The 26,665-nt window shown below is 49.7% G+C and overlaps 1 protein-coding gene across 9 annotated transcripts in view; it reads left to right on the forward strand.

Moving 5' to 3' along the window:
• MAMLD1 (mastermind like domain containing 1) overlaps positions 1-26,314 on the forward strand; it is a 111,896-nt gene extending 85,582 nt beyond the window's left edge. For 7 of the 9 annotated variants that reach the window (XM_074358723.1, XM_074358726.1, XM_010956504.3 and 4 more), the window contains 2 exons: positions 23,848-23,932; positions 24,921-26,314. In XM_074358723.1, coding sequence (XP_074214824.1) covers positions 23,848-23,932; positions 24,921-26,020 — 1,185 coding nt within the window. In that variant the 3' untranslated portion in view covers positions 26,021-26,314. Of the gene's footprint in view, positions 1-17,706; positions 17,951-23,847; positions 23,933-24,920 lie in introns of all 9 variants that reach the window. The other 2 variants (XM_010956515.3, XM_010956511.3) reach the window with 1 other exon arrangement.
• Positions 26,315-26,665: the final 351 nt, after the last annotated feature.

Below are 26,665 nucleotides of genomic sequence, written 5' to 3' on the forward strand. Positions count from 1 at the left end.
ACTCCTCATTCCCAAATTTTTTTAATGGAAGTATAGTCAGTTGTAGTGTGCCTGTTTCTGGTGTACAGCACAATGTCCCAGTCATGCACATACACACATATATTCCTTTTCATATTCTTTTTCATTAAAGGTTATTACAAGATACTGAATATAGTTCCCTGGGCTATACTGAAGAGATTTGGGGGTTTTTAAATCTATTTTTATATATCGTGGTGAACTTTTGCAAATCTCCAACTCCCAAATTTATCCCTTCCCACCCCCTTTCCCCTGGTAACCATAAGATTGTTTATTATGTGTGCGAGTCTGTTTCTGTTTCGTAGATGAGTTCATTAGTGTCCTCTTTTTTTTTTTTTGATTCCATGTATGAGCGATATATGGTATTCTTTTGTTATTCGCAATTTTGATTAATGCTAATTTATTTCTGTGTGGCAAAGCTTTGAAAGGTGTGGGCGGCCCCCCTGACCTCCCTGGAGTGGGAATGAGTAGGAACGATTCCGTGACTCCTTCCCGCCATCAGGCAACGCTTTCAAAGATGAGCCCTGGGAAAGGTAAACGGACAAAGCCCTCAGATATGGCTTTCTAGTTTCATGTCCTCAAAAAACAAAATCTTGACACCCATTAAGATGGCTATTATTAAAAATAAAACAGAAAATACCAAATGTTGGTGAGACATGGACAAATTGGAAACCATATGCACTGTTAGTAGGAACGTAAAATGGTACAGCCACTGTGGAAAAACAGTATGGTGAGTCCTCAAAAAATTAAATGTGGTATTACCATGTGACCCAGCAATTCCATTCCTGGGTATATACCCAGAAGAATTGAAAGCAGGGTCTTGAACAGGTATCTCTTCACCAATATTCATAGCAGCGTTATTCACAATGGCCAAAATGTGGAAGTAACCCTTGTGTCCATAGAGAGAACAATGGATAATCAAAATGCGGTCTAGCCACACGATGGAATATCATTCAGCCTTAAAAAGGAAGGAAATTCAATTTAAGCAACTATTTATATTAACTAAATGAAGTGGGTTTCTTAAAAGCCAAAACAAACAAACAAACAAACAAAAAAAAACGGGGGTGGGGGGAGGAAATTCTAACACGTGTTGCAGTATAGATGAACCTTGAAGACATGGTGCTGACTGAAGTAAGCCAGTCACAGAAGGACAGATTACGGATGAGAGACTGAGAGGAGTCAGATTCCTAGAGACAGAAGGCGTACTGGTGCTTGCCTGGGGCCGGGGGAGGGGGAGGGGAAGTTAATGTCTAACAGGGACAGCGTTTCAGTTTGGGAAGATGAAAAAGTCCTGGAGATGGATGGTGGGGATGGTTGCACAACACTGAGAATGCACTTAATGCCTCTGCACTATGCACTTAAAGTGGTCAGTTTAACCGCAATTAAAAAAAAGAGGAGAAAAATGAAAGTTTAAAACATTTGCTAATCCTCTCCTAGTCAAAAGCAGTATTTTCTTTTCAATAATAATAATGTGTGATGTCAAGGTAGCAGCAAGCTGAGCTGCCCGTCTTCCTCGTTCTGCGTGGGCCGGCTGCGCTCCCTGGATGTCCTAGGGACATGCAAGCACGCACGGCGCAAGGTTCCTGGGCATAGAAATAACTTTCCTGATAAATCGATCATAATTTCTCTCCTTTTCTGGGCATTTTGAAGAAATGTCACCATGTGGGTGGGGGAAGAAAGGAGTGAGTGTAGACAGGAAGGGACATTATCTCTGCTCCAGAATGGGGTAAGAAACCCCACTCGCTGGCTTCATTGGTTCCCTAGTGCGTCTGCAAGCTTGGAAACACCAGGATGGCTCACAGTTTGCTGATGAATGCAGGAGCCAACAAAGCGATGCTAGGGACTTGCTTTCTGTGCAAAGCCTCCCACTGTGACTACTGCTAGGCCCTGGGGTAGAGTTCTGGAAAAGGTTGAGGATCTCAGCAAAAATGAGAACCAGCCTCAACACTGGCACACAAAGTAGGAAGCAAGGGCCTCCAACCGTTGGTCCAAATGACCAATTTTGGGAAGTCAACACCCTGGTCACTGTATCCCCACTCACATCCCAGCTCTCAAGACCCTTGGCTTCTGCCATTCAGGGTCTGGTGATGTCCATTTTTTAATCAGAGTCATTTGCATCTTGCCTGTGCCCCTTCTTGATAGCAGGCGTCTCAGGCATAGGAATATGTTTAATCCAGCTCTGTAAAAGTGAGCTCAAGGAAGCTTTGAATGCAAGAAGGAATGAGCCGAGAAATGAACTGTACCTGCCAGCCTCTGAGAACTAAGCTCTTGAAACTGTTTTGAGTGTTTTGGAGTAATTATTGCTAGAAAGCCCTGATCTGCAAGGCCTAGGAGACTGATGGACTCAGCTTCTTGTGTTGTGCTGAAGGGAGAACTCTGCCACTGCAAATAGGGCCCCCACCCCCTGACTGTGACCGTTAGGCTTTTTCGGGTCCATCTGGGGCTCTTGTCTGCCTACGGCAGTAGGGCAGACCCTACCTACAATCCTATCAGTGCGCTATCTGAATTCATGAAATTTCTGCAACCTGTGACAAATATCACAGTTTTGCACCTGCAGTGGTAATTTGTGCTGGTTGTTCAGTCGTGGTGGTAGCGATTGTTTCACGCATTTTAGAAGGGCAAAACAATACCTCTGGCTGGCGTTTTACATACCACAGTGACAGTAGCACATGATATAAGACAAGACTGAAAAAAGCCAGCCTTTTTCTCTCATGTCAAGAAATTCAGGCCACTCATTCGATTGCTTTTTTCAACCCAATTAAAATTCGTTTACACCACTCTGGGGCAGCTCTAATATTCTTAACATAACCCAATCGCTTTCAATCAGTCCTGAGAGCAATGAGTGGTCTCCACTTGCACACAGGGTATTTATAACTCCACTCTTTCTTTTTGACTAGCACGGTATCTAGTGAGCACACTTTGAAGGCTGCTCAGCATATGTTCCTCTCCTGTCAGCCTTAAAATGTAACTTATTAAGAACACTTGGTTGCATTTCAATAAGCTGCCACCATTGGTTTAAGAAAAAATTAAAAGGTTTATTTTACTAGTTCATGAGCACAGATTTTTATATCCTTAGTAGAAATGATCTTTTGGGGATTTTGTTTTGTTTTGTTTGTTTTTGTCATTTTGACAGCTATATTGTTAGCTTCTTTTATTTGCTCTATTCACTTTTCATTTAGAAGTGTCTTCTTTAGCAGAATAATTACATCACAAAGAGATTCCTTCCTGTCACCCTCCAGAAAGATCTCCTGATTTCCCCTACTGCTGTTTAACTGTTGTAGCTCAAGATTGATACAGATGAAAAAAGTGGAATGGGATTGGAAAGGGTGGCCTCCAGCAATGACCTGGACCTTGTCGATTCCCTCTGAACTCCTATAGATCGAGCATCACATAGATATGTTCTGCCTGGCTCTTTCCTCAGCAGCTGGTGGGCAGTACCACTCTTCTAAGCTCTATAGTTACCCCACCCCACACTGCAAAATGCAGGGTTGCAACAGAAGACCCATCCTTTGATAAAACTATGTCAGTCAGATTTCAGAATGATGATGTGGCCTCAGGAACTTACCAGAATCTGCCAAGTCTCTGCAGCAAGCAGGAAATCTGCCTGTGACTCTTGTGACTTGTCAGAGCTAGATTGACATCCAGTTTCAAGTTTAGAATTCTTCTCCAGGCCCCATTTTTGAAACAATTTAAAAAAATCTTGAGATTTATCAACGTTGCAGTCCAGTGTACTCTCCAAGACTTCAGAGCCCTTCAGAGATTCGAAGACAACTGTGACATTCCTGCTGAGTCTTTCCTCCCATCCCACATCCTTTGCCCCTAGGCTGGCTGCTTGCCTCTGAGCGAAGCACAGGGCATTGGAGTGAAGGCCTCCGAATAGGTAGGTCTTTACTGGACGACCAGAATGCTCCAGGTGCATCAGCCCTGCACAGAGGAGGGTGAGAGGTTCACTCCCCTTGTTCCCAACAATACTGCTTGGTTCCTGCCCCTCCATCTCACTTTCGTTGGTGGTGGCCACGGCCCCCATCTGCCCTGCCTGAGTTCATTGTCTAGGCAACTCCAACTTGTAACTCTCCCTTCCCAACAGAGGTTCCTGGAGGCTGAGTATTTCTCTGTAACCCTGCACTTGATTTGTGTGTATCACCAAATCTCCTGGGAGATAAAGTTCTGATATAATATTGAACTAGGGATGGAGGAGAATGAACCCGCATGATTGTTTCTAAAGCCATCAGTGTCCTACTCAGCAGCACCTCTTACAGGTTTTTAATTTTTTTTTGCTTTTTTTGCTTTATGACCTCTGAAATCAAATCTCAACTTTCTGGTATGTTCTTAGACTTATCAGGGGATTTAAAAATTTAGAAGCTTGGTGCCCATAATTGCTTTTAGGAGCTCGCACTGCCTGTTTCTATAGATGAATTCCAGTTTGGATTGTCAATTATTTTCTTCACAGAAACCCACAAAGTACATATTCGAGTTTGCATCAGAATTGAATGTGATCCAGGAATCCTTAATGTTGTTAAGCTAGAGTACTGCTTCTAAAATGTGCATCGCATTCAACCAATGCAAAATAGAGTATTTAAGAGCTTGAGTGCCACACTTGAGATCTGAATGAGGAGCCCAAGATGTCAGGATTGGATCCGCACTAGATGTGTTTCCTGGAGCATGTTTTACAGATGGTTTAGGTGTGTCAGAATTCTCTTTAAATGAACTGGTCTATGGCTAAAGGAACATGACTCAAAGCTGAGCAGGGTTCAGCAGGCCCCGGGTTTCATCATTAAAGATAGGTTGTTCTCCAGCATGAGTCTTGAGGTGTGATGCAGACCGTGTGAAGGGCTAAGTGGTCAGGGTAGATTCTTTATGAGTTAGGATATATTGAGTCCCAAGTAGCAGAAAAGCCAGTTTACACTGGCTGAAACAATAAAGGGAGCTTACTGAGCCCTGTCAGTGGAAGTCCAGCACTTGGGCAGACTTCAGGGGCAGTTTACATCCACAACTCACTGGTGTCCCAAAGACCCTGTTTCTTCCCTGCTGTCTATTGGACCTCGCATAGCATCAGCGTCATCCTGGGGCCGGCTCCCCCTGGTGGGCACACGATCGCCGTCCCCACCTCCAGGGGCTACAAGCTTCCCCCTGCCCTCATCCAGGGGAGCAGAAAAAAGAGTCGATTCTAGAAGTCTTGTCATAAGAGCAAGGAAGCATCTTTCCCAGAAAGCCCCTGGAATTTTCGGCAGAGTGGCCAGAATTGAGCATATGCCTACTATGCTGCTTCATGTAAGTGGAGCTCAGTGCCCCGCCTCTCCGACCCTGGATGGAGGCCGGTTTCCCCAAAGCATACAGGCAACATGGGGCCCAGGGGGCCGCCTGAATGGAAACTGCAGAAGGTGCCAAGAGCCGGAAGATGAGATGCTGCTGAGCAATCAACTATATTCGCTGTAATTGACCTCTTCAGCCATCCGCACTTATACACTTCCTCCTTCCCATACATATGCCTCCCGAAATGCTCACTCCTCCCGGAAGCCTATGTACGCTCTCCCCAAAGGGGTTCAGCTCCAGTCTAGGAACTCTGGGTAATGTGCCGTCCTCTCAGTTTGGTCAGTGCCTAGCTCCTCATGTTCCAGGCACCTCTGGCCATTGGGCTCACCTTGGCAGGGACAGAGCACAAGTACAGGAAAGAAAAAAAAAAAAAAAAAAAAACAGCTCCCATCTGGAAAGGGAGAGTTGGACAGCAGCACACCGTGATTACTGGCCCAGCATCCAGCATGCACATCACGCCTTGCTGGACAGGGACAGCGAAGCTTGACCTGGGGTCAGGGGTTCCTTGCTTCTCTGGGCCTCAGTCTTCTCTTCTGGATAATGAAGAGGTTGGATTAAACCAGTAGTTCTCTCTTGAGTGTGCCCTGGAAGGTTTGTTAAGTACCGATGGCTGGCTTCTACCTCCAGGGTTTCTGATTCAGTAGGTCTGGGTGGAGACCAGAAATTTCCACTTCTAACAGGTTGCTGTTGGCCTAAGGAACCCCACTTTGAGAACCTCTGGTGTAGCTGAGTCCCACAGGCCCTTCTGATTCTCACAATAGGACTCAGACTTTTCTTAGCCACCGTTTCTGCTCTACATGGATTTACAACAGATTGTTCTGTAAATGGGACCCACGCTGCTGTACCATGTGGACGGCTGAAAACATGCTGGAGCCGCAGCTTTGGTTTGCCGTCAGATTTTCAGCAAGCGGGCTTACAGCTTCTGGAAGACTAACACCTTTCTTGAAATTATTCAGTTAGGATTAGAAATAGGAAGATTCTTCATCCATCTTCCCTGCCCCCATCCACTGCAGCACAGTGCTCTTGGGGTGGACTCTGTGTGACTTCAGAAAGAGCCATTTTTCCAGGGAGAACCCAGACCCTCAGGCCTCACTTTGCAAGCATTCTCCTTACATAATCTGGGTATCCATCAAGTCTTAGAATAGGAGTGGCACTGGGTGAACATGTGATGGAGATAACATGGATTTGAGAACTTTGCCGGTTTTCTGCCCAGGACTCCTCACTTGGCCAACATCTCTTTGGCCTTCAGGTCACGTTAAAGCTCAGTTCCCCCAAGAAGCTTCCTCTAATCAAACCCTCACCCCGGCCAGGCTGGGTCCCCATGCTGTTTGTTCTCCAGCGCGCAGCGGCATTGTTCCGGTAGAGCACTTAGCACCTTCATTACAAATCCCGTTTAAGTGCTTCTCCATTATATGAGTGTGCCAGCTCTAAAAGGGCCAGGACCATCTCCACCTTGTCCACCCAAGTTATCACACACAGGGCCTGGATCATGGGAGGTGCTCAGTAAACATGTGTTGTACAGATGCTGTAAAAGGCAGACTGAGCAGATTCCAGCCAAGAGCTATTGAGCAATCTATGCTGTACATCCTACAGTGTACGGTGGTGCGCGTGCCAAAGGGACGAAACAGACAGGCCTCAGAAAAACCAACACACTGGTGCCGAACCTCAGGTTGGCAACTGCAGCCAACTCTCTCATATCCCTCCTGCCTTCTCTTGGAGAACCTGGGTGCCCCAGAACTAGGTGTCTCCCTACCAGGCACCCTGGGCCTCCTCTCTCCAGACAGCAGCCCCCTGAGCACCCAGCTCCCTGCTCTCCCACACCCAGTTTGGAGATAGGCTCTTGGATGAGGGCAGTGGAGGCCCCTGCAGCTCACAGCAGGCTCCAACCAGCAGGGCCTAGAGAACTGATCTGAGTGAAGCCTGCATTTTCCCACTGGCACAGTGCCAATCTAGCAAGGCCGTGAAATGACTGGCCCTGAGGAACAGCCCAAGTCTCCTGACCCCTGGCTCAGATGCCAGGCTCACAAATTCTGTATCTTACAGTGAGCAGGTGGCTTCCAATGAGATGTGAACTTCGTACACCATTGCTGTAATTATCTGCTATTCAATATAATTGTATAATGAAATTAAACCAAACCCTAAAATACTTTATTTTGAGAAAGTATACCCTACAGATGTTGACTTTGAAGATTGTGCCCATATTTAATGTCACTGCTGAATCCATTCTCATCAGATGGTCACCCATCAAAAAGGACATCCGTCTGCCCAGGCCCAGTAGTAGGTCATGCTGGTGCTTGCTTTTTTGCTTCCCAGAGCTAGCCCTTCTTCCTTCAAAACGGTCCCATGATCCATCCATTTACTAGCTTGCAAGTCCCTAATGAGGGAGAGACAGCAGTATGGTGAAGACCAGAACCTTCTTCACAGGAAAGTGTGCCATGTTTACTGAGGGCTGCTGGACTTGGGCACGTGGAGACAGTCAAGAGGGCCCAACTAAAGTTAGCTTAGCCAGGAACCCTGGAAAGTAGACTTGTCCGGAATTTCCCCATGACTTACATTGTCTTTTTCAAAACAACCAATTCATAACTGGGATGAAGAAGGAAAGTAACCAAAAAAAGATCTAGCCCAAGAAATCTCCAGAAACTATAAGGAAGCTCAGACAGAAGTGAACTCTCTGAGCTGTGAGCCAGGTGCTTGAGGAAGGAGGCCGGCAAACACTTCTCGTGTTGCTCACTGCTCACTGGGGCAATGTTGGGGAGTGCGGGGGACAGTTTACTCTATATGTTTGGCAGAAAAAAGAACTAAGTAGCCAAGTGTTCCTTTGTATCTGTTTGGATCTACCAAAAGGCAGATACCAGTATGACCTTAGACATGCAAGAAATGTATTGAAATGTATTGGAGGGAAGGGAGCCTGTGAAGGTTAAAGGAAGAGGGAGCAAGAGAAATTGGGGAGAGCTTCAGACCACAATGCAGGCCTGTGAAGATTGGGGGACACAGGAAGGTTGGGTAAGAAAAGTCTCAGACAGCAGCTCCAGGAAAGGTTCAGCCAGGCTAAAGAAGAATTCTTACATCACTCTACAGATGGGGACACTGAGGCCCTAAAAGGAGAAGATAGACAAATATCTTCTATGAACAGAGATGCAAAAATTCTCAACAACACCCTAACAAACCGAATCCAGTGACATACAACAAGGATTGTGCACCATAACCGAGTGGGATTCATCCCAGGAATGCAAGGCCGGTTCAACCTATAACCATCAATCAATGTGATAAACAATATTAACAGAACAAAGGATGTAAAAAACACATGATGATCTCAACAGGCACCGAAGGGAAAGGGACTTTCTTAAGCTCATAAAATGAATGGCAAAGCCCAGACGAAACTCAGGTCCCCTGACGTCCAGGCCACTGCTCTTAATAGTAGTGGGGGTAAGGATGGAGGGTGGAGCTAGCCCTTGCAAGTGCGTACACTGCACTGAGCCCCATAATGAAGACTTCCCCCTTGTCCTGTCATCCTGTCTTGACAACAGCCCCTGGCAGTGGTCACTGTTATCCCTACTTACTGCATAAGGAAGCTGAGAGGTCAGGCAACTTAACCTGAAGCCATCCAGCTGTCAAGCACATGGAGGGGCTAAGCCTAGATCTCAGGTCTCCTGTCTCCCACTTTGGCACGTCCCTTGCCCTTCACTGCTCTCCTCATTGATCAGTCCCACCGGATGAACCTGGTTCCATCAGTTCTCAGCTCACCACTGCCAAGTCAAGTAGATGGGCTTTTTGTTGGAGGAAGAATTCTCGGGAAAGAGCCCCCTCTCCTATGCCAGTGTGTCATGATGCTTAGAACCCAAGCTGTTGACCTACCTCTGTAACTGGGCTGAGTGGCTATTTATATATGTTAATGACTCAAACATCTTTACAAGGATGGAAGAACTATAAAGAAGCAAGCGGCACTGGGGAAACCAGAGGCCAAATGGTTAGAAGGTGGAGGCCAGTGCAGAGGAAAGAGGAACGAGGCTGTCTTTTGCTCCTGGACAAACTGAGGACCAGGCTGGCCTGACCTCTGGCAGAGTCTGTCCCAGTGAGAACTCTTCCTTCCTGATGACACAGGAAACAGAAGGCAGACATTTCAGAGAGTCAGAGAGAGCGATGCAGTTGGGCCAGGACTCTTAGAAGGCACCTTGGACTGGGAATTGGGAGTGATGAGTTCCAGTTTGCTCTGATTTGGGGCCAGGATCTTCCCTACCATGAGCCTCAGGGTTCACACTTACCAAGGTGGGAGTTGGTGGCAAGCAGTGTTTCTCAGAGGGTGGCACTGCAGGGCTCCACTTTCAGAGACTGAGTCCCTGCAGAACAGTGTAGGTAGATGCTCACTGTACATCTCTCCGACTCCCGGATTCTCTGTCTTTAACTTGCTTGGCGATCTTTTTCTTCCCCCATTTTTTTTTATTGTGGTAAAATCCATATGACATCAAATTTACCATCTTAACCATTTTTAAAAGTACAGTTCAGCGGCATTAAGTACATTCACACTGTTGTGCAACCATCACCACCATCCATCTCCAGATCTCTTGTCATCGTGCACAACTGAAACTCTGTCCCCATTAAACGAACTCCCCATGACCCAGTCCCCTCACCCCTGGCAGCCACCAATACTTACCTGGCAGGGGAGATAAAAGGATCAGGAAGATGGTTTTCCCAAGGTGAGGCTTATCCATTGCTTGGCAATCTTGAGCAAATCATTGGACCTCTCCTTCCTCTACTGAGAATGATGACTTTAGTAAGTGATCTCTCATTTCTCCTCAAGTTAATACAAAAAAATATTAGGGTCGTAAGAAGAGGAGTTAGCCCCAGGGAGACAGAACAAATCAGAAGAAGACAGAAGGTGAGGGCTTCAGTAAAAGAAAAGCAGAGAATGATGCCCGCCTCCCATACCAGTAAGGAAGGAAGAAAACCAGATAGTTTGCTGTGAGAGAGAAGAGTAGCAGGAGGCACAGGTTCATTTGTGGTCAGAATACCTTCTAGTGCATCTACATGGACAAAATCTTTGGGGGGGAAAGGCAGACTCCAAATCCAAAGCTCTGGAATGGTCAGCATTCCTGAAAAGAACTGAGAGCCAACACCAGACCACCCATAAAACTCATGAAGAGTGTGCTGAGCTAGGTCCTTGCAGCCTTGACCCCATCCTCATCCCTGGTGACTGGAGCATCTCCAGAAAGAAGTGGAATTGGTAGCAGAAAAGAAAAGAAGATCAAAATTCCAAAGTGACTTTTTTAAAAAAATTGGGGGGGGGGATTACGTTTGTTTGTTTGTTTGTTTGTTTAAATGGAGGTACCAAAGCAACTTTTTTAACCTCTAAATGGTGATGATGATTTTGTATGAACTTGAGTTGTTCCTTTGACAATGAATCCTGGGGTGTTTTTTAATCCATATGATAAATACAGAATAGCATATAAAACATACAATAATAAAAGCAACACCCGTGTACTCTTCAGGACAGGCAGATTAAGACATAGCACATTCGAAATATCTTGGAAACTCTCCCTCTTCCCAGAGATAGCAACTGTCCTGGCTTCCAAGTACTCACTCTAAGAATCCGCCCCGGCTGCTTGGCGAGCTCTGAGCTCATCCTAGTCAGATCAGGCGCATCGTCCGTCTCTTTAGGAAGTTACCTTCTGCACAGACTCCCACAGATGGCTCAGCCCGTCTATTTTGGGTTGATCCTCATTAGTTTCGATCTTAGATGGGGACCTTGTGTTTTTTCAGTATGTTTTGTGGTCTTCTATAATCTGATTGCTTTTTGTAGTAAACTTGGAAAATGCAGGAAAGTGTAGTGAAAACACAAACCCCATGAGATAATAAAATATATAAATTTACAGTATATAAATAAGTCAGGGATAACCACTGTTAACATGCTGAAATGCAGTACTTCATTAGCTTTTTTGATGTGGAAATATATATTTCACATTACTGGCATCAAGCTGCGTATATAGACTTTTCCTTTCATTGTGAAATATAACAGATACAAAAAAAGTGTGCAAGGCCTATGTGTATATTTAAAGAAGTAAAGTGAAACTCTTGTCACCTCTGGTTAGGTTGAGAAAGGGAACACTGTCAGCCCCCGAGTCGACCCCCCTGTGCCCCTTCTGAGAGAGGTAACCACCATCTTGATTCCGACGCTCTCTTGCTTTTCTGTGCAGTTTCACTACTTATCAGTGACCTCTTCAACAAGCAATTGGTTTGTTGTTGTTGTTGTTTTAATTGCAGGATAGTTGGTTTACAATGTTGTGTTAATTTCTGGTTACAGCATAATGATCCAGTTATACATATATGTTCCTTTTCATATTCATTTTCATTATAGGCTATTGTAAGATATTGAATACAGTTCCCTGTGCTGTACAGTAGGACCTTGTTGTTTATGTATTTTATATATAGTAGTGTGTATCTGCAAATCCTGAACTCCCAATTTAGCCCTCCAGCCCCTCTTTCCCCTCTAGTAACCATAAGTTTGTTTTCCATGTCAGTGAGTCTGCTTCTGTTTTGTAAATAAGTTCATTTGTCTCTTTTTTTTACATTCCACATATAAGCGATATCATGATATTCATCTTTCTCTGTCTGACGTACTTCACTTAGTATGACAATCTCCAGGTCCATCCACGTTGCTGCAAATGGCATAGTTTTATCTTTTATGGCTGAGGAGTATTCCATTGTATAAATACACCACATCTTCTTTATCCAGTCATCTGTCAATGGACATTTAGGTTGTCTCCATGTCTTGGCTATTGTAAACAGTGCTGCTATGAACATTGGGGTGCACATGTCTTTTTGAATTAGAGTTTCTTCCAGATATATGCCCAGGAGTGGGATTGTTGGATCATAGGGTAAGTCTGTTTTTAGTTTTGAATAAACTAAGGGGCAAGCACAATCTAGGTGTGTCAGCAGCAAAGGGTCATAGTGCCACTATTGGATGAAGGCTTCCAGAAGAGAAGCTGCCCCGGCTCCCCTCTTAGGGAGGGCAGTGACTCAAGGCACGAAGGCTCCGGGAATGCGTAGCGACCCCACCGTCAGGACTCGTGGCAGAACCGCGGGCCTGGTGCAGGACGGGCAGGAGAAACACAGCCTGAGGGACTGGGCTGCTCTCTTGTGTTTGTTTTCCTCGCCACAGTCTGCCTCCTGGACCTCTAGCTTCCAGGTGTAGGTCACGAGAGAACACCTCTGTGGGGTGAAGTGAGTGTCCTCAGCTAAACCAGGCAGCAGGACATGGAAGGCAGAACAGGAAATTCAGCAGCAAGTGGTCAAGCCAGATCTCTGCCAGCGTGGAGGAGAGGCAGATCCCCAGGGACGTGGAGTCGGGGAAGCCACCCAGGGATCTGCCTCATGTTGGCCACCCCCTCCGCCTCACCTCCTGATGCCAGAGACAACCTGGGGCTGCTGTTTCGGAGCCTGCCGAGGATTCTGCCATCTAGACCGAGCTGCTTTCCCACTTTCCCTTCTCCCCTCCTGTGATTCCGCTTCCTTGGTGCCATGGAGTCAGCAGCCCTGGTCTAGCTCCTTCTGAGCTTGGGAAATTATGATGCTGTTGTCTCCTGGAGCATTCTCCTTACCCGAGCAGGAGTGTGTCTTTAAAAGCCAAAGCGAACCCTCGCGGTACTTTTAGTGGGGCTTTGGGAGGGAGTGAATTTAGATACATGCGTTGGATCTGTCTAAATCCGGAAGTCTCCAAAGGAAACCCTGCCGCTCCCTTCCTCGTTTGCCTGAGTGTGATGGTTAGTTGGATGGCTTCTTTGGACCCCAGGGCCTGTCAGCAGTGCTGACTATACCCAGCTGGGAGGCGCTGGGGGAATGATGTCAGTCACATAAGCGTAAGGGTTATGCTTTGGACATTGCATTTTTTCATATTTGTGATTAAGAGCCCATATTTTGGAGCAAGTCAGACCCGGGTTCAGCTCCCAGCTCTGGCACTTACTTTGACTTTGAGCAAGTTACTTTGTTTCTCTGAACCTTATTTTCTTCTTCTATAAAATGAAGGTGATAATGGTACCCATCTTTCTGGCTTGCTTCAGGGATTAAGTGAGATAAAAGCTGTGCAGGGTTTCACTCAGTGCCTGGCACGCTGTATGTGTTCAGTACATGGTAGCTGTTATCATCATCACCCGCATCATCATGAGACAATAGAAATCTTCCAAAAGGCCGGCTACAGCAGGTCTGGACTCCAGAGAGCTATGACCTAGTCCCTGATGTTCCCTCATAGCACTGCTCTTGACCGCACCTTGCTCCTCGGATGATTCCCATGGCCCACTTGGCCAGACCAAACCCACACTCTGCCTACTCCATTACCCAGCATGACTGACGGCAGGAGCAGCCCTGCCACGTTGCAGACCTGCCCCACGGAAAGCAGCCGGCCTGAACGGCAGACTGCACTGCAGACCTGCTCTGTGCCTAGCACTCTGGGAGACACAGAGGTGCGTCCACAGCCTCTACCCCGGGGGGATAACAGGCCACTGGATTATTCATTGGCATCAGCCTTGCAGGGAGAAAAGATATTTATTCCTTCATTCCTTGTTTGGTTTGAACATTATTGACTTCTACCTTTTTGTGTTCTTGAGGGTTTTTTTCCCTTAGGCAAAGTAGAACTTGACCAGTTGAACTTAACTTCCGTGGTTAAATTTCAAGTCTGAGTGCTTGATTGATTAAGTGAACTTAATTTGGGACCCGGCAATATTAGTCATTTAAACTTTGAAATAGTAAAATTCAATTCTATACATTTATAGAGGAAAAGCTCAAAGGAAACTTTGACAAAATGCACATTTATAGAGGAGAGCCAGCGACCGAGCAAACCTTATCTAGTGAAAGTCCCACGCCCTGTACCACGGGTGGCAGAACAGAGATCCCTCAGCTTGGGAAACCCTTCATTTTAGGGTCGCGTTGTTACGTAAGGGAAAGAACACCTGGCTCACAGAGAACCTTCTTGCTCCTGGTCTGTTTGTACATAGCATTAGCAAAGGTTTCAGCTGGGCGATTTGGTCCGGCGAAACTCAGGGCATGGGCTTTGTAGTCAGACAGTGTCTGGGTTCTGGTCCAGGCTCTGGCACTCACAAATGAGTGACCGCCGTCGACCGAGTTGTTTAACCTCTTCATGCCTCTGTTTCCTCATCTTTACAACAGGATCGTAAGAGTGCCTCCGTCATAGGATTGTTCTAAGAATTAATTAATTGAAATGACTCCAAGACAGGGCTGAACCTTAGATCAAGTTCTCAATAAATGTTTCTAGTATATCACCAGCAACGTTTATCATTGTTATTAGTCTATTTTACCAAAAGATAGGAGAAACGATAGCTCCGTTGAGCTATGTTGGGCAGATCACACCTAGAGCAGCATGTCAACTCAAGGCTAACCCATGTAAAATTCATAGGACAGGGCTTGGCACATTGTTAGTAAAGACCAGAGAAAGAAAGGAAGGTGTTTAGGATTCGCTGCCTGAATTTTCAGGATGAGTAACTTTAGAAATCTACAAGCCCCCAGAAGCCAGTAAAATTATGATATCCAACCATAACCTTGTGGATGCACATATATCTCCTTCTGAAGCTCCATTGTGGAGGTTGGACCAATATCTAATCCATTTAATAATTTATAAAGTCAGAGCAGTCATCTGCTTCTTGCAAAGCATCTGAGCATCTGTGGGGGTTGTTCACAATCTGAGCTCCTTGCACTGAGAGCCCACTTGCACTGCAGCGAGGGCACAGAATAGCCAACAATGTGAAGTTTCCCCAGCGTGGCTAAAGGACACCCAGCTGCTTCTCTTCGTGTGCAGAGAAGGCGCTCTGTTCTTCCAAACCCAGCAGTTGTTTGGGGTTTAGTCACTCTGTAAATCAGATCCAGGTCTGTACCCCACCTTGCCGCTGTGCATCCTGGGGAGACCAACCTCCACTTGCTTTGTCTTGTAAACTAGAGACAGTCTCAAATGTGTGTGTGTACAGAGTTAGTGCCCGGCACACAGGGCATGAACAATAAATATCACACGGTGTAAGTAATACCAGCTTTTCAGGGATTCCAAAGAGAGATGGGTTGACCGTATGTTTGGAAGCCTCTAGGAGTTGAAGAGTCCCCCACAACCTTTTTCTTGGAAGCTTGGCCTCACGTTCAGAAGGTGTGTAATAGCAGTTTCTTCTCCAAATTAAATGAACCGAAGAAGATGCATGAGCATTAGCTGTAAAGGTCCTTGTCAATCAGAGTCAAGATTGAATCTCATCTCTTGTATTTATTACGGTTTTTAATCGGGGATTACATTAGTCTGCCAAGTGCCTGCTCCCATTCTGCTGAAACAGAACTGCCCACACTGTCGGGGCATCCTGGAAGCGTATGTTGATGCTGATGGTGGAGGGGAGGGAGGTCCTGCTTCTTGACCCATCACTAATATCGTAGAAGTTACATGAAGCTACCAGGGATTCCTGAGTGAAAGCTTAAAATGCTTCGGTTCCCTACCAGTAAGTCCCATTCATTGCTTTTAAGATGTGTCATCCTAGACTGGGCAAGAAATCAGAAGGCTAGTAATATGTGCATATTGGAACAGTAAAAACTGTGTGGCTATAAAATAGTGCTTGACGTTATCAAGGAGCTAGGCATGCAGACATAAAGAATGGTCCATTGTAGAGAGCGATGTTTCTGCTCCTGTCCCAGATGACCTGGATCCAAGGACAGATTGGAGCTTGATGAAATGAAGCCACAGGTGACCCCAAGGGGCAGGGTGCCGGACCCTCCACAGCTGGCATACCATCTGAGCTGCAAAGAGATTTTCTTTCCCAAGTGCATTCAGTTCACTTTCTAAGCATATTTCCCGTGGTTTTTTGGTTTTGTTTTTGTTTGGGGAGAGGGGTGTCATCTCTGAAACTCTCCAGGTAGTTAGATTATCTTCCTAGTCCCATCTTTAAGTGTTTATAAGTTGTCCTTAAAATTTTGTCTGGACCCCCCACCCATAAAATCTCGCCTGTTTTTTTCTAAATGGCACGTTTTAATAGTTTCTACATTTCAAACTTGTTTTCCGTATGACAGGCTAGACTCACACCCACACACACACATGGATTTGCATCTTCCTCTGTAACTAATTAGCTGTGTGACTTTGGGCAACTTCATTAACCTCTCAGGGCCTCAGTGTACTCTTCTGTAAATTAAGGACAATAATAGTTCCTGCCTCGTATCCGGCTGTTTCAGATTAAGTAAGACTGAATATTGAACGCACTTCAGTCAGTGCCTGGTGCATAGCAAGTGCTCGGTACATGCAGGGGTGGCCGTTTTTACTGTTATTTTATTTCAAATAAGGTATCCAGACCCCCACTGGCCCATCATCCATTGCAGAGACTCGCCCACAGAAGGCAATAAGTCGTGTTTATTGCAAGGAATTGAATTGACTCCAACTGTTTAGCTTAGATTGGAGGGGATAAATATTTCCCTTTCTCCTGGAATGTCTGATCGGCGCAGAGGATCCCTTGAAGCTCAGGTGTTAAAAGCCCAAGAGTGAAGAGGCTATTTCACGTAGAAAAAGGAACTTCTCATCAAGGCAGGCTCCCCCTGGTCCTCTTGGACGCCACTCGGCAGGACGTCAGGGCTCTATCAGCAGTTCCTTTGAGTCTTGGGGCTTTCTCTGACATGGATATCAAGTGTGAGGTTTTTTTTCATTGCCTTTGGCTGAAAGAATCAGGTCAGATGTTCAACTCTGGTGCAACCCTGTCTTCTAAAACATGATGGAAAGGGGAGGTTCCCACCATCACTCAAGTCCTGAAACCTTGGGGGTCCTGGCCAGGCCAAGTGCAGTGAGGGCCACAGTTCAGGGCTTGGCTGTCGTGAGATTTACACTTGACTGCTTGGTTTTGCAGATTCCTCAGTGTGTCTCCACACACATACCCACAATCCAGTTTAGAATGGTGTGCTCTGTGGCCCGGGGGCGGGGAGTAGAGGCATGGGGAGGGGTGGGATGGGTCAAGGTCATTGCTGATGAACCAGCTGTCTGACCCAGCTCGACTCCCATTTCTAACAAGACAGTGACTGATCAAGGCAGAGGCTCCTTAACTGAGCTCCACCGATGGATAGTATGTGGTCCCGAAAATCCCTGAAATTATATGTAAAATGTTGGTGGACTGGGAAGGGGGAGACACCACCGTTAAGTGCTGTTTCTGTGGAAAGAGACCATAGCTTTTAACTGAGTCTCCAAGGAGTCTGTGACCCAAGACAGTTAAGACCGCAAGGCTGTCGGGTTTGGTTGGCCCAGACCAGTTGGTGTGTCTTAACCACAACACCCAAACGGCCCCGCTAGGCGGTCAGGGCGAGTGACGAGAGCAGTCAGAAGCATGTGGTGGCCAAGCAGCTGATGGACTGTTCAATCGGTTGTTGTAGACTCATGTAGACAAAGCCTGCAAGCTTGGGGAAGCCAGGCCCCCCCAGGTCAGCCTCGGGCGACAGCCCCCATCCTGCCAGGCCGTGGGGAGTGAGTCCTTCCTGCCCGGCAGCTCCTTTGCTCAGGAGCTGGCCCGAGTCACCTCCTCGTATGGCACCTCAGAGGCAGCGCCCTGGGGCGGCTGGGATCCGAAGGCCTGGAGGCAGGTGCCCGCTCCACTACTGCCTAGCTGCGACGCTGTAGGTAAGTCACTTCCCCTGAGCCTCGCTTTCCTCATCTGTCAGCTGGGGCGCAGTCCCCTGCTCAGCCTGCCCGCCTGCCGCACAGGGTTGTTGGGAGGAACACAGGAGGTGACAGATTTCTAGTGCTTTCACTACTGTGGCCCAGCCAGTCTTTGGCAGAGAGACTGCCCGAGCAAGCAGAACGTTCCAGGCACCTCAGCTTCACCTCCGGGGAACTGAGTGGGGATTGCCCCGGGGCAGTTGCCCCTCCCCTGCTGTACGCCTTCCAGCACCCCAGTTCCCCCCCTGCCTGTCTGTCCCCGCGGCCAGACTGTGAGCCCAAGGGGGACAGGGGCTGCGCTTCTGCACTTCAAAATCCCCTCCAGTGCCTGCCTGCTCCGTACCTAGTGGGTGCTCTGGAACTGCCTCTCCCTCCAGCGACCTTTGTGGACTCCGCATCCCCGCTGTTCCTCAACCCCTTCAACCCCCTCCACCCAGGACTCGTGCACCCCAGAAGTGGGGAGTTGGATCATCCCGCTGGAGACTGGCAGCCCGGAGAGGGCAAGCCGAAGGAAGCCAAGCCAAGCCTGTCCAAGGTGGCTGAGAGTCTGCATCACCCTCCAGATTCTAGAGGGAATGGCTCGACTTGCCCTGAAGAGTCACGTGAGTGGGCATGAGCACGAGATGGTGGATTCCAGCCAGAGTCAGCCTTTGTGGAGAATTTCCTTTGGATGGTGGGGTTGTTCTTGTGCATGAAATATCAGTGTGCACGGGATGTCAGCCTGATCTGCAGAGAAAACCAGAGAAGTGAGCATTTGCTGAGTGATAGTGACCAGAAGATGCTCATCTAGCTGAAAGGACCGCCTGGACGAACAAGCAGTGTTTTCCATTCAAGAGCTGTCAGTGTTTCTCTCTCTTTTTTGCCCCTTTTCTCCGTGTACCCTCAGAGCCACCATGCTCTCCAGCTGTTCGCTGTGCAACCGGAACCCAGGAAACGTCGTCCAGCACCAAGCTGCCAGGGAAACAGAATTAGCAAAGAGATGGAGACATCATGCACTCTGGATGTTTTTGTGTGCCACCCTGGTATCCCTGCCCTTCCCTGTCCTCAGAAGGCAAAAAATGAGGGGTTCCAGCTAGCTTGCCTGGCGGACTCCTATCCTCACCTTATTATCTCTCTTTGAAGCTAAACCAGGCCTTCCATCCAGCAGTGGAGGGCGGGGCAGCTGCTTGACCCTCAGATCTTCCCTACGAAGCTTTGGAAGTGGGACCCACTTAAGAGACAGGCCCTTGCCAGCTCCACCGTGACTCAGGAAGGCCAGGCTCGGTGTGAGACGGAGGACAGGGGAAGAAGAAAGGCGAGCTGCAAAGACGTTTGCTTCCTCTGCCACCAGATCAGTCCCAGCATGTAGACCAAGCCCTTCCAGGACCAAGCAGCCCTGAAACCACTGAGATGGAGGAGGAGTCAGGATAGACTTCATGGAGTTGGAGGTCGACTGGAAAGACAGGAAATGAAGAGTAAAAAAGTTGACCTACAGCTGTCTGCCATCCCTTTCAACGGCATTGATTTTGTGAAGCCCCCAGTGGCAGCTTCAGACCGGTTCAAACCCAAGGGCGGCACCACCACCGTGGGGGAGGCTCTGGCTCCTGCTCCAGGGGCCACAGGAGGCGAAGAAAGACCCCATGCCCTGAGCCAAGGCTTTTGCCCTGCCTGCCCTCTCCTTCACTCACTTGTGTTGTCTGTAGAAGGTGTGGCACCATCGGAAATGTTTCTTTGATCGATGACTTGTGTCCTGGTCAGTCGCCCACCATTGTAAGCCTCACAAGAGTAGAGACACACCATGCTACCCCCATGCCCGGGACAGAGCCTGGCCTGGAGTAGCCCTACAAGAGATGTTTGTCAGCTAACTGAAGGACACCTAAGGAGAATTTTAGCCTAAGAGCATCCATACCCCCTCAAAGAAGGCTTCTGGTGCCAGTGTCTTCGTGGCCTCCGTCCATGGGCCAAGGGGAGCCCGAGCTCACAGGTCTGAGGAGTGGGCGTCCATACAGGCGTGGGAGACCCCAGAACTCAGGTCTTGATTTGATGGTCTCCATGCTGAACACTGTCTTCCTGTCATTTCAAAGGAAAAGTCAGAAGAGTGGGTGAGCTGTTTCCAAATATGGCTTCCAAAAATCACCAGAAAAAGGTGCTTTTCCTAGTGGAGTAATAAACAAAGAAACAAACCCACACGCTAGGACTCATTAACCTTTGAACCTATGACACAGAGCCGGGTGCCTTCTGGTGCAGGTAGGCTGGCTCTGTGAGGGCACTCACTGGAGTGGGGGGCTGTCTGCTGGGAAAGGAGGCAGGAGCTTCCTAATGGTGGGAAAAGACATCTCTGCCGCCTCCTCTCCTTTTGTCCCTCCTCCTACTCCCCCCCTCCCTCCAGCCCCTTCTTCCCTGTCTCCCTCACTCTCTCCCTTCTCTGTTCTCCGCTTCTCTCTCCACATCCCGACCACAACGTGCTGTAGAAAATAAGGCTTCGGGTCCATCGCCTTCATTCCCCCAGAGCCATTCCTTTGGAATCCCCTTCCCAGTCAGAATGCTCTCCTCCTGAGACCCAGGAACCATGTGTGGCCGCCCTGTGTGAGAGTCTTGATTCTCTTCTGCCCTCTGCCTCTGCCCCAGCCCCATCCAGTTAGAGGGTCCCTGAGCCTCAGTAAGTGGTGGAATCACTCATGGGACTGTTCTTCGCCTGCAGCGGTGAGAGGTCACGCACACCAGGTGATCATACCCGGGCTCCCAGGAGACATCCGCCAGTGGCGGCTGAAGGGTGACACTGACAGGGCGGCCTGGCCTGGCCTCCCGGTGGGTCCTGTTTTGGGCTTGGGGGGACAGTGGTGGGGTTCAGGCCAGCCTTTTGCCTCTCTCTCCTGCCTAGCGCACACAGATGAAGCGCTAGCCCTGGTGTGAGTCCCCAGGGACGGGGAGGGGGGGGCCTTGCAGCTTCTTGGGCATCAGCGTGAAGCTTCTAGGAAGGCAGCCTCAGGACTTTCTGGATCGCCACCCGAGCGCAGGTCTGTCTGTCAGGGTGGTCTTGGCTCAGTGGGAGGAGGCGTGACAGGGAAGAGCCAGGGCCATGGTTCTCAAGGAGACTTCCAGGGACCAGCATGGGGAAGTACACCGAGCTCACACAGGGCCCACCTGACGTGGCCCATCGGTGTCACCTGGTACAGTAGTACCGAGCGCCATGACAACCGCAGCCCCGGGTAAAGCAGCCCTTGGGTGAACTCCATAGTCCGCGATTGCAAAAAGCCACAGGTGGCCTGGGCCATCCTTCAGCGTGTCCTGGGCCATCCTTCAGCGTGTCCTGTCACCAAGCAGCAACTTTCAGCCACCGCTTCCTCCTGGTCACTGAAAACATTTGTCATTTCCTGTTTTCTCCATTTTCCAACAATTTCTAATTGTCGATGTCAAAAGGCAACAACCGTTTTCTTGGGGCTTATCTCTGGAGCACATTTTGAGATTCAGAACAAAGGATGGGGGCCTCCATCTGCAAAACAAAGGAAGCCGCCTCCTCGGGAGGCCCAGAGAGAATGCTCTGGCTGCTGGGCCAGGAACAACAGGACCAGGCCTAGAGCAGAAGGCTGGAGGTCCCTTCCCCAAGGCCCCAGCGGCATGAAGAGACCGCACTTGATGGTAGCACCCCAGGATGTCAGAGACCTGTCCCCCAGGCCGGCGGCAGCTGTGCTGTTTGGACGGGGGAGTTTCTGTAGCCGTGCCGCTGCCCAGACCTTCCCTTAAACTCTGGATGCTCTGGATTGGGTGCTTCCTTGGATAAACACTCACCACCATCCAGTTGTCCCTGTAACCAAGGACCGTTTGAGAAGCGTTCTCTTTCATCTGCCAGACCCTGCCCACTTCCTCCAACCTGACTCCTGCCCCAGCCCAGCCTTCACCCTTCCCTTGTGTTTCCCATGCCCCGGCGGCAGCTCTCCTCTCCACCTCCTTCCTTTTGGATTCTTCTGCCCCACTGCCCCTGCTTTTTCTTTGGTGGCACTCTTTAGCCCACCCCCCTACTCTGTACAACTATGTTATTTGATGAAATGAATGGAGCAGCCGGTGGGGATGGAGTTAGGGTCGGTGGAGACAGCAGGGCACAGGAGCCAGTCCCCAGAAGCAGCGGGCTGGAGAGGCAGAAGCACTGGGTCTGCAGTTAGGAGAGCCTGCACTTCCCAGCCAGGTGGCTTTCAGCGAGTCGTTTCCCTTCTGTGAGCCTCAGTTGTCACATCGGGAAGCGGGGAACCATGGATCTGCACAGACCTCCTAGGGCTGGTGGAAGGGTCGAAGGGAAGAACAGAAGAGAGAAAGCTGCCTTCAGAAATACGAGCCCACCCTGAGTGTCTCAGGCAGATCCTACAGCTCCCTCACTTCCTGATGGCACGGCTTTGGATGGTCACGTGACCCCTGTGCTCTTCAGGTCCTATCCCCCAACCCCACACTTCAGCAGGAAGAGGGCAGCTCCAGGGCTGGAGAACAGCATCCCCACCACCCACATCCCAGCAGCCCCAGGGGAGGGGGAGTGGGGACAAGAGCCCTGACAGGAAGCAGGCTAAGGGCGGGCTGGAGAAATCGCTTGTGATGTAGTGCGCCCACTGCCATGTGTTGGTCCTCTCTGCCTTGGCAGGAACCCAGGCCAGGAACTGCCACCAGGCCTGGGAGCCGGGCACTCTTCCAAACGCCAGCCCTCTGCCCTGCCCCGCCCCCTTCCCACACCAACACCAGGCAGCCTGTGTTGTAGGGTCAAGTCTCCTGGCCTCTGGAGGGGATGCAGTTTCCCAAGTGGCCTCAGAGAGGTGTGCTCCCTGGCAGAGATGCCGGTAGTGGTCGGCTCATTAGGGAACAGACTTCTTGAGAAAGGGAGCGAGATGGCAGCGGGTGAGCACTGGACTGGGAGTCAGACCTGGTTCCCAGTCACAACCTGGCACAAAGTGCTGAGGGTTTGGGGGCAAGTCGCGCCTTCTCCAAGCCCTCAGCTGGTTCTCTCCCAGCGTCCCCTTGAGCTGCTCCCAGACTCAGTGCTGGGACTGCAGCCCGGAAGCTCAGCCCCGCCCCCTGCCCACCCAGCTTGGAGATGGAGTCTGGGGAGCTCATCCTAGTTGTCCTTGATGCAGCCAGTCAGGACAATGAAGGGAAGCTGGCAGTGAGTGACTAGTTCAGGTGTCATACAGTGCGTCCACCTGACCCTGAGATCATCCTGCCCTTCATGCCAGGACCACCCAGAACAAGCCTTAGCCCGTCCTCCATGACAGCCCTGGAGAGGCTGGGCACCCCACCACAGCATTGTCCAGAGTCTGCTGTGCCCCAGCCCTGACACCCCTGGTTGGCTCAGCTGTTGTTTGCCTGCGTGGTTCAGAGTCCAAGCCCTACCTCCATTGTCCTCTGAATGCGGCCAGTTTGTCTGGGTCTCCCTGAGACTGGGATGCCCACACTGCTGTCAGGACTGCAGACAGGGTCTGGCCAAGGCAGAGCAGTGTAGGACTGTCACCTCCCTCCTTCTCTACTCTGCTTCTATTAATGCAGCCTAATGTTACATTTGCTCTTTTGGTGACCACATCTCACTGCTGACCCATCCTGAGCAGAAGGACATCCAAAAATGCCTCAGCCTTTTCTCTACGTGCTCTTGCTGTTAAGCTCTGTGTCTCCTGCCCCATCCTATGCTGCCGCAATTGGTTTTTTAACCCAGGTGCAGAATCTTACTTTTATTTACCTGTGAAGTTTTGCTTGGGAGGGTGGGGCATGCATGTGAGTGTGTGTCGGTGTGTTCACTCATGCTATCTGCTACACCAAAGCCAAGTCCTGAGTCCTCACGCAGCGATCCCAAGGCTGGTATTTCTCGGTAGCTCTCATCTAACCCTTCTTTTTCATCTTCTGTTTAGCAAGAGAAGCAGAGATCAGGTCTTATGGCAATGACCCCTGAACAGCAGAGTGCATATGTCGCTCAACAGATGAGTCAATTTCAAGGTAAGCAGTTATGGTCAATGTTCTCAAAGGGGTGGGCTGGGGGTGTGTATGTGAGGTTAGGGGAGAATTCACCCTGGAATAAACAGCTACTGAGATGTCTGTGAAAGCATTGTGGGAAAGAGAGGAGGTCCGCAGGGTGATTCCATAGCACCCAGGTTGGATCTGTCCCATTGAAAACTTAAGTAGGATCTCAGTCGAAGTCCCAGTCTTCACGGCTCTGAAATCACTGCCTTATTCAAGAGATTGATTCAACCATGGCAGCTAGGACTGTAATCAAGATTTATGGGCTGGGGATATAGCTGTTAGCAGAAAACCAGACATGGTCTCTCCTTCAAGGAGCTTCCAGACTAGCTGGGGAGACACATGTAAAGCAGTCGTCACCAGCCAGTGAGGACACTGGGCCAGGCCAAGGGCATTCTTGCCTGGGGCTCAGGGGAGGCTGCTTCCCCGCCAGGAGATGTGTGGCATCTTCATTTGAGCCCAGTGCCGCCATCATACTATTGGTCCTCCTTTCTCTTGCAAAAACCCCTGTTCCTTTGGGCCTGGTACCAGCTGAATGTCCAGCCATCCAGGCCGGAGCAGCATGTCAGGCAGGCTTTAGGGGCAGGGCAGACAAGTTCCAGGAAAGCCAGTGTCAAGGGTATGAGCAGTGACAGAGGCTGAGTACAAAAGCAGCCCTAGACCCTGGCCTCATGGAGTTTACAATCTACTTGAAAAGACAGACAGATAAGCTGGCATTTTCAGTCCAACGTGGTCTGCTCTCGGATGGAGGGGGAGCTGAGACTACAGACCCAGCGCGTCTAGGCAGGCTTCCCACAAGAACCGCGGTCCAGGCTGAGGATGGAGGAACAGAGGGAGCGGGGGATGTTCAGTAGGAGCCGGGGGCAGAAGATGAGAGGTCAGTGGTGGGCCAGTGGCTCCCCACCAGCAGCTGGAGCCCAAGGTGAAGACACCTTTGGAACTGACCCCCACTTGTCTCTTTCTGTAGCCGTCCAAGATCAAGTCACCTCCAAGTGTAGCCGGACCAAGGCAAGCTCCCCCTCCAGCCAGTACCTGATGCCACCCAGAGCTGGGCTCCTTCAGAACCATCCGAGTCCAGAAATGATCCCGCCCACCAGGCACCAGAGCCATGAGAGCGTGGGCATGATCTCACCCACTCTGGGCAAGCAGCAAGGAATTTTCAACTCTAGCCCCCCGTTTCCCATACCCTCCCCCTCGGGCCACACCCCCCTGGGCAGCCTCGGCTCCATCTGCCAGCATAGGCAGATTCCTGAGGCCGTGCCGGGGTTCTGTCCCAGCCCCCTGGGCAGCCAGCCCCTGAGTCCCCACCAGCTCAGACAGCCCTCTGTGCCAAGAATGCCCACTGTGTTCAACAATGCTGCCTGGGTGGCAGCGGCAGCAGCTGCCACCCCAGCAGTCTTGAGGGCACCACCCCCAAGCCAAGCAGCTAATGGCATCCATCAGCATTTTGATAACAACTCCATCTTTGCCAAGGCCCCCATGAGAGCCCCCCTGGGAGCCCCAGCATTTCCATCGCATCAGGCAGGTGTGCCCCCCAGTCAGGTGGCCCCAGGAGGCAGGCCTGGCCCGAAGGTGAGTGCTGCCCCAGCCAAGCCCAGCTTCAGCCTGCTGGGCACCCAGAACCTCAGACAGAGCCCAGTGTGGGGTCCTGTGCCCATGCTGAACACCACCAAGTCCCTCCACGAAAGCATGGCCAGCTTTGGTCCCATGAGTCCCATCCGGGGCATCAAGCTGCCAATCTATATGGCCGCTGCCGCCACTGCTGCCACAGCCTCCACCATTGCTACCAGCCAGTGCCCTGGTCCCGTTGACAGAATGGGCAGCCCCCCTGGGCTGCCCCCCTGCGGCATTTGGTCCCAGCCCCCACTAAACGATCTGATTTCGCCGCCTGACTGCAGCGAGGTGGATTTCACCGAAGCTGGCTCGAAAGGCCCTAGAGGGAGCCCAGAGGAAGACTGGGTGTGTAACCTGCGGTTGATCGATGACATTCTAGAGCAGCATGCTGCGGCTCGAAACGCCGCAGCCCGGAGCACTGGCCACATCGCCCCGAGTGCCGGTGAGCTTTAAATGCCCGTAGGAACCCCCGTGGTGACATCACTCCAGGGAGTGGCGTGAACCCATAGCAAACTCACAGCTGGCCCCACACGGCCACACGGTTGTTTCCTCATTACAATTTGAGGGGTGTCAGCCCGCGCCCATCCCTCTGTCTGCCTGTGAGAAAATGGAAAAGCTGGTGATTTTTCAAGCTACCTGTACATACCTGAAAATTTTGTAAATGGTTTTCCTAAACATTAATGACAGAAGTATTTATACTTCATTTTGTGACTTTGTAAATAAAGTGACGGCTTTTGTTTCAGTAGAGTTGTGTTTATTATGCATTGTTTGTGTTTATTACACATTGTTGCAAATATGCAGACTGTCGCCCACACCTGCCCGCCATACCTTATAAGCCAGGTGGCCAAGTCAAGTATAGTTTTGATGCTTTAAGAAATGTGAAGGTGACCAAGAGGCGGTGTATAAACTGACAAATGCCAACTAGAAAGCCACTTGGCCGTTTATTTCCATTTCCACTAAAACTTCCATCACCCTGTGTGATTCTTAATCTCTTTTGCAAACCTTTCAGTCTCTGCTAGCTCTTTCCTGATGAGCATGTTATAGCAGAAGCCGTTTTATCGTAAGTGCCCTGTCAAGGAATTATTTGCCAGGAGGCTG

The sequence above is a fragment of the Camelus bactrianus genome, chromosome X, assembly GCF_048773025.1.
Source record: "Camelus bactrianus isolate YW-2024 breed Bactrian camel chromosome X, ASM4877302v1, whole genome shotgun sequence".
Classification (NCBI taxonomy): Eukaryota; Metazoa; Chordata; class Mammalia; order Artiodactyla; family Camelidae; genus Camelus; species Camelus bactrianus.